Source organism: Styela clava, chromosome 2 (assembly GCF_964204865.1).
Source record: "Styela clava chromosome 2, kaStyClav1.hap1.2, whole genome shotgun sequence".
In the NCBI taxonomy this organism is placed as follows: domain Eukaryota; kingdom Metazoa; phylum Chordata; class Ascidiacea; order Stolidobranchia; family Styelidae; genus Styela; species Styela clava.
Window position 1 is genome coordinate 18,729,749 of NC_135251.1, and position 8,381 is coordinate 18,738,129.

General features: G+C 37.8%; 2 protein-coding genes across 2 annotated transcripts; one reads left to right on the forward strand and one right to left on the reverse strand.

The window, feature by feature from the left end:
* The first annotated feature begins 3,378 nt into the window (after window positions 1-3,378).
* On the forward strand, window positions 3,379-6,617 carry LOC120335358 (ribonuclease H2 subunit A-like). Its single transcript, XM_039402854.2, has 2 exons — window positions 3,379-3,551; window positions 5,160-6,617. The coding sequence occupies exon 2, from the start codon at window positions 5,226-5,228 to the stop codon at window positions 6,126-6,128; it is 903 nt and encodes a 300-aa protein (XP_039258788.2). The 5' UTR covers window positions 3,379-3,551; window positions 5,160-5,225; the 3' UTR covers window positions 6,129-6,617.
* A 782-nt stretch (window positions 6,618-7,399) lies between these two features.
* Window positions 7,400-8,121, reverse strand: LOC120335359 (mitochondrial import inner membrane translocase subunit Tim17-B-like). The gene has a single exon (XM_039402855.2). The coding sequence runs from the start codon at window positions 8,062-8,064 to the stop codon at window positions 7,582-7,584; it is 483 nt and encodes a 160-aa protein (XP_039258789.2). The 5' UTR covers window positions 8,065-8,121; the 3' UTR covers window positions 7,400-7,581.
* Window positions 8,122-8,381: the final 260 nt, after the last annotated feature.

The window sequence follows — 8,381 nt, forward strand, 5'->3', positions numbered from 1 at the left end:
ATATATTCAAATATAGTAAGCCTTTCTTTAGCTTGGACACGCTTGGCTGCAATTACATAAATATCACAGTAACGTATTTGCTATGAAAAGATACAGGTATAGCAGTCTACTAGGACAGAATGACCGAAGCACAGGCGACACAGCAAAAGCATAACTACCGCAACGTCTGAAATCCGGACACCTGAAAGCACAAAGTTTTTCTAAATGAGAACTTTCCCCGTTACGCATGACGAATTTGCCCGCCAATAGTTTTTGATGATTTGACTGCTTAGTAGTGTTGAGCACAAACAGGATTCAGGACTCCGAAAAACAGGACTCCGGCACGGTTTTCAACAAACAGGATCGGATCAGGAGTGGGAACATTCTTGGTTGCCCGGAGTCAATCAGGAGTCCCAACTAAATCTATAATATACCGTGACCGATAGAAGTACCGTACGTCTGTACGTACCGGTGCAGGCATAATTTGAACGGACTTGAATTATCTGTACCGGTACCGTACCGTACATAAATATTAATACATATTCGTGCTTCTTCAGGATGCTACCGGTACCGTAAAAGCGCCTAACTTCGGACAGTCCCTAACTTCGGACAAAATTTTTGAACGGCCATATCTTGGCTAAAACGCGCCGTATATTGCTAATTTCAATTATTACTGTATTATAGGTTGCGCTGTTATATCTACATCTATTCTCATCTTTTTTAATGTTGCATAATTATTTTTTTGGTAAAAAAACGTAAATTTTGCCTAAAATTGACTGCCCGGCATTCAACGGCGCAGAGCGTCGCTCCTACTGAAGCTATCGTCGTCAAAATACCATCATTCGGTAGAGGGCGACAACAATGTATATAATTTATTTGAGTGATCGCAAGATGTCGTACGAGATTTAAATAAAACCTAAAATTCTAAATTATAAATTCCGTAAGAATATTAAGATTTCACGCAGCGTCAAAAATTACGTCAACCTCACGTAGATTATTTTTCGCTCACTTCCGAAACGACGTCACACTGCGTCGCGGAAATGAATTTTGACGCCAGACACAACGGAGCCAATATGACAATTTCCGTTAAGATAAAGACGGCGTTCCAACGTAATATTTTTGTATTTTGTTCGGTCATGTATGAATATATGCCAAAATTACATTAATGAAAATAAATGTCACACTTAATCGATGACGTTAAAAATCGAATATATAAAACTATGATAATTCCAACGTCCATATGGCACAGTGCACTGACTTAGCCATTATTTTATGATTAGTAGTCGAAATGACAGTCATTGAATACGGCCTGGGTGAATTTTATTCACTCGAAATTAAATCTCCAACAAATAAACGGGACCTACATGTTCACAAGATTAAGTTGAATTTTAAATTAAACTTTACAATCGGATTTACCTTGTGTTTGATATAAATTATCATTTATAAAGATAACCGCGCAGAATAAAAAAAGCTATCTGTCGAGAATATTTAATACTTCAAAGACTTCCATAGAAGCCCGTTAAAATACTTAATTGTGGATTGAAACGGGCCGCATCAGATATATTTACGTATGCATTTCCTGATTAAAATGACTAACGTGTTATTATACTCATCGGAAGTATCGAAAATAACGAACGAAAGATGTAAACATAGGACGACGGAAGTTTCAAATAATGCATTTTCGTCGTGACGTCAATGTTACGTTACGACGACGATCGAGCGTCTTATCTTCACGCAACGACGTGATTACGTCATCCGCATCGGAAGCCTCTTTCTCTCTGTGCGTCGCGGTTACGCAGTGAAGAAAATGACTGTCCGAAGTTAGGGCAGTGAAGGATAACGGTCAGATGGCAAGAAATATCGATTATTTCAATAGTAAAAATAGTCCAATTGAACCGAAATTTGCAGGGAATGTAAATTACCGCACGAATGTTTTACCGAGCAATTTTGGCACCGTTTGGACAATAAATGGCCGAGTTATTGACGAAAGTATAGTAATTTTGTCCGAAGTTAGGCGCTTTTACGGTACCATTTATGAATCTGTGTTTACCACTTCTGTATCGGTACAAGCCTGAACTGGGTGTTTTATAATTTTAAACAGAGTTCTGGTGTTCTGTGTTTGGATGCGGTTGTCGGGTTGTAGCGAATACCGGTACCGGAACTCACATGCAGACATGCCTGTACCGGTATGTGTCGTGAATTTGGTGTGCATTACCAAGGAAATGCATCCTATACTGTTCACTGTTATGTAGAACACTCACTGTATAATCAACAGATGGAACATGCTCTTGGCGAAGAATAATGTTGAATACTTGAATGTAATTGTGGCTATGAAGCATCAGTTCTATGCAGACTTTGCAATATTTAAATGTGATTGTAGTGAACACTGAATTAATGGGGTGAGCAAGCCTCAAGCAAAATATTATTCTATGACTATAACTAATTTTTTATACGATCCCTGAATTTTGTTATGTCATTGAACATAGTAATGAGTGTGCGCTAGTGTGACTTTGCAATGTTTAGATGCTGCTGTAGTGAACACTATAATCCTAATAATTGCTTTTATGAGTGTCCGCACACCGAATTTGCCGCCATGGTTTTGCGTTTGTTTGTATATTAAACACTTATCACCTTTTCCGCAATGCCCAATTTAGCAATCAGTGTAGTTTTTCATGGCTTGGTTTCTCTTAAAGCTTTCATGGCTTCATGAGTATGACTATCGTCGCAAATTTATTACATTCCACTCCCCACATTATCTTTGCATGAGGTTGTAGGTATTGGTCATTGTCAACGTAATTGTTGAAAGAGAGTACAACAGCCCGAAAGTTTATTACTATCGTGTATTTTGTTTTTTAAGTTTGGCCCAAGCCTCATTTAATTGGGCTTGTGTTTTTGTGTGCGTGCTGGTGGGCAGGCACATGAGATACTTCATGTTTTAAACTTTTTTGTAGGTTTTGCTTGCCCTCCAGAATTCTCCATTTTAAATTCAGGTTTGTTATGGAGTTTTCGAAATAAACTATCTATCTAACTATCTATCTATCTATAGTCAGTCCCCCCAGTTGATCCCCCATAGTCCCCCCCCATAGTCAGTGGTTTTAGTTTTAGCAATGTTTAAATGTGAGTTTGGGAAACATAATAATGAATATTTTCAGATATTCTCAAATGTTTCAGATGTCAGGATGGAAAAACATCATAAAATACATCAGCGCAGCCAGTTTTTGATGTTGCTGCTGTAGTGAACACTAAATTTGGTCAATATTAGATTTGTCAACAGGAGCGAAACAGGAGTCATAGTTTTCTTTGTTCGGAGTCGGACTCCGAGTTCGAATTTTGATTTCGGATCAGGACGGAGTCGGAGTCTGAAAATTCTGACTCCGCTCATCTCTGCTGCTTAGTGGTTGCTTCTTGCTTGCCTCAACTTTTCTGCGACGGATTTTCTTATGGCGGATTGATTTTTACTGGATGTTTTTGCTTATATTGCTTGGACGATTTGTGCAGAGAATTGCGTGTTTGAAAACCCGTGACTTGCAGAGTCGTTCACTTGGCCACATGAGTATGTTTTTGTGTACCTGGTACGTCCTTTTTCAATATAGCAAAGTCTGAAAGTTATACGCCTGAAAGCCATGGTTCGTTTAAACATTAATGATTTGGTGATCCTTTGTGCTGTAGTCTACTCTATCATACAGCTAGCGTTATAAAGAGATGTGTAATCGTTAGTATGATAACTGGAACAATTTTTCTGAGGGTAGTAAGATAATACTGCTCCCTTAATTCAAACGAATTTTGAGAAAAAAATAATTAAAAACCTTGTCACCAGTGACGCAGCAAAGTTATAAGTCCGTATATCGGCACAACTGTTGCACCCTTCAATCCTTGAAACCATAAAAACTTGTCTTGCCTAGTCTATATAGAATAAATTTTGTTATCCAGTTATCTGTATGAACAAAAATTCACATGGCTAACAAACAGCTATATTGGATAAACAAGAAATAAAACCTATAAAGTCTACATATAAAAATTTATATTAGCTATGACTGTATGAAGCTTGGAAAAAACATAATATTCTGGTATTTGTGCCTCAAAGAAGGTCAAGAATTGCCATGGTTTTACTCCACTTTATACAAAACACTGCCAATCTGAATGAGTATTATTACTACTAAATACTATTCAGTTATTATTTAAAGCAAAAACATTTTTAACACCAGTTTTCAAAAATAAATTGTTATGAAATAGTAAAGACTAAAATAAGGGCTATGCAGTTATAATATGGTAATCATCATAGATAATAGAATATAAGTCTTCGCACAAAGATATGTCTCTGAACCCAATATAGTTTTATGACGAAAATATGAACTAATATCTGGGGTAGGTATGGTCAGACTAGGTCCCATACAAATTCATATAGCAAAGAGGCATCATGGGAGCGTGACTGTTGGCAGTAATCTCAGTACAAGGGCATAATAATTTACAATTTGATTATTCCTGTGTTATGATAGGGTTTTTTATACCGTGCTTGTTTCTACATTTTGCTTTGAACAAGGCCCTGTACAAGCAGCTACGAATATCTAAAAAGCCACTATTTCGGGGAGGGCTCGGCGGTGTGGCGCATCTCTGGCCCTTCGTGGGATCGCAGGTTCGACCTGGACCAGTAACCGGACGAGAGGCAGTAGCTCACCATATGATTAATATATGACTTCTTATCGCCTTTCCTCTCCCCCGGGATAAATATGTAAATCCTATCATATCTTTTCATTGTGGCACTGCCTACCTCATTCAACTACACTTGAGTGATAAAGAGGTAACCATGATGTCATCGGGCCCACCTCTCTGTTCAATCAATCCTCAACTCAATCCTTTGTCAACAGACAAAGAGAAAATTCAGGTGAAATTTTTTCCCCAAAATTGTGAGGGAACGCTCTACTTTTGCAAAGAACTTCTCGATATACAAGAAGGGATTTGAAATGCATCAACTCAACTGGTGACACTTATTATGGCCCAGCTGTTATTAATTTTTACTCAAATGCTTTTGCAATTTCATCTAATTTCTATAAAATGTATTATGTATTAAAACCACCAAAAGTCATATATTTTTTTGTCTAAAATTCATTGTTTGAATGCTGAATTTGTCACTGAAAGTTCTACTTTCATAACTATAACTATATTTTATAATGAAACTGTAGATATCATCCTACTCTCACTTAACTACAAAAACACACACAAGAAGGAATTAAAACATCTTAGGCAAGATGGATGTATCAGAATATGCTGCTGATCAAACCAAAAACTGCAAATTATTTTCTAAAATTCCTGAAATGCTGAAAGGTGAACCATGTTTCCTGGGAATTGATGAAGCTGGACGTGGTCCAGTATTGGGACCTATGGTTTATGCCACATGCTTTTGTCCGCTATCTTGCAAAGAAAAACTTGCCAACCTTGGATGTGACGATTCAAAAGCATTGAAAGAAGAGCAACGAGATGAATTATTCCAGAAACTGGACAATTGCACAGATGACTTCGTAGGCTGGATCATGAATATTTTATCTCCAAACTATATTTCAACTTCTATGCTGAGTCGAACCAAGTACAACCTCAATTCAATTTCTCATGATACTGCAATCGATTTAATAAAGTCTGTACAAAACCTCGGGATAGAGCTTAAAGAAGTTTATGTTGATACAGTTGGCTCTCCTGTCACATATACGGCAAAGCTGAAAGAGAGATTCCCTTCCATCGACATAACTGTAGAGTCGAAAGCTGATGCAACCTACCCTATCGTTAGTGCTGCTAGTATTTGTGCAAAAGTGTGTCGCGATAAAACTGTGAAAAATTGGAAGTTTTCGGATAAGATTCAAGTTGCAGAAAATTATGGCTCTGGTTACCCATCTGATCCCAGCACAAAAGCTTGGTTGAGACAAAGCATTGATCCGGTGTTTGGATTTCCTGATTTTGTTAGATTCAGCTGGTCAACTGCTAAAAACATACTCGAAGACGAGGCAGTAGCTGTGGAATGGCCAGATGAAGAAGAAGAGGAGGGTGACAAGAAATCAAACACACCTGCCATAACATCATTCTTTTCAAATGATAGTAAGAAGCGAAATCGACATACGTTTTTTAAAGAAAATCATTTAAATACAGTCGGCTCTTTTTGACCATAATTTGCAATTTTGTCCCAATTTATTGTTTCATTCACAAAAGGTTGAAAAATAAATAATATGACATTAATGCTACAGTTGAACATGGTTGTGGTTCTCTGTTGCTACTCCCAAAATTCCATGAATTCACTGAAAATTAAATTACTGGCGTCGCATATAACTAGGAGTTTCCAGAATTGAGCATTTTTGCAAGTGATTATGCAGATGACCAAAACCATATAGTAATTGCTTGGCATACAATACCAATTGTGCAATATGGCGAGCCATTAATGTTATCCCCATTTAACTCCTATGAAGATTCAATGACAGATTTACAGATTTGTTTATGGAATTTGAATCAATTTGTTACAGAAGCCTATTTTATCAGTATCACCATGCCCCTAAAAACACCCAATGCAAATATTTTCTCACATTTGATGTTTGTTAGGTGGGTCTTATTATCAGAGATAGCTAAAGTTGATTAAAATATAAGATAAAATAAAGAAATATATTCTTAATTGAGTCATATCAAAATTATAGTCTGGGTAAATTATGGAAATTGGCTTCAGCGGTGTGGAATAGCGAGATAAACAGGTTTATCCAAAGATCGAGAAAGCCTTTTTGTCTGGCATGGAGTTTCAAACGCCACAATTTTTTCAAAAGAAACTCTTCTTGATACTTGATTCTTTTTGAACATCCTACCCAGTACCTACTATCTTTAGATTATGTGACTAAACATAGGGTACTCCCGTAGTATATGTACCCGGTTAGGCCCATAGGTTTCAGTCCCTTTATACTACTTGATGTGAAGTAGGCAAACAATGTTAGTTACCTCCATAGTGGTACATACACTTCTCCAAACAAAGCACCTCTGACAAGTGTAGGTAATTATGAGAAGACTAAATGATCTTCTCCTGCTTCAAGGTTACCAGACAAAGTTTCCAGCTGTTTTACACTACATGCTGAAAAAGCCTCAATTGTTATGTGATGTGTTATATGATTTTCGGTTAAGAGAACCCTAACTGCCTAATGCTGATATAAAAAGTTATCGTGATCAACTTTGATATGATATTCAATAACAGCTATCACATCAGGCTTGGATGAACTCTGTGGAACTAGAATCACCATAGAGAATTAATAGGAAAAGCCCTGGTAATGTTATCGCCGGGAAGCAGGATTGAGCATTGCTTTATTTTTATGGGTTTGAATCAAATGAAAAAAGTTGTCACAATAGCATAGTGACACTTACACCTTGAACTGCAGTGGATGTAACATAGAAGAGCCAGATTGGAATAATGAATTTGCTTTTAATACAAACACGTTTTCAACAGCATGGAATTTAAAATAACTTTACTAAGTATTCACCCAAGTAAAGGCGACATCTTGAAATATTTATAAATAAGGACTCAGAAAAAAAACAATGGTATGGTCAAGAATAAAAATTGGATTGATCCTAATTTGTCATTTGCTGTCAGGAGCTATACTGTAGATCTGGTAATGCGGCAGGATCTTCTAATTGTGGAGCAGTAGGTTTGTACATGTCGGCTTGAAATCTGTTGAGAGCGATTCCTACACCTTCAATAAGTGCAAGTAAGACACCACCGATAGCTGCGGATCCAACTGCCGGTCCCATACCCTGCCTGATGGCTAATATAAAACCAGTCCCAGCACCACTTATGATAGAGTTCCAAGGATCTTCCTTTTTACGAAGAGCAACTAATGAACAGTCACATAGTGAAAATGTGAGTCCCCAAACTGCAAACCCTCCTGCAGTTCGTGGTGCTTTAATTCGGGCATTTGTCATTGCACCGATAAGTCTGTTTGTAAATCCCTGTGGTGCATTTCGAGCGCCCCCAACCATAGAAAATAATCCTCCGCCAACGAATCCGAGTGAGAAGGCACCTCCGCAATCATCCAAGATGCGCCATGGACATGGGTCTCTTGTATAATCCATTGATTGATATTTAACACAGAAAAATCGCCAAAGAGACCTGGAAAAATGAAACAATAATTGGGTCTCGTGTAGTTTCGTACCTAACGTACTTCTAGTACTGTAGTAAGCGTAGCATAACAATTTTTTCACGTGTCAATGCTAACCCCCACCTGATCACACCATCCGAAAATTACGTCACTACGACGTAACAGTGACATAATAGAGCCCTTCAAATTATGCGAACTGTCATCCAAAACGCGCAGACGAGAAATCGAACAGCCATTTCTCTCGTTGCAAAGATCGCCGACGTTAGTCAGCCGATGCCATTTCGGGCGATC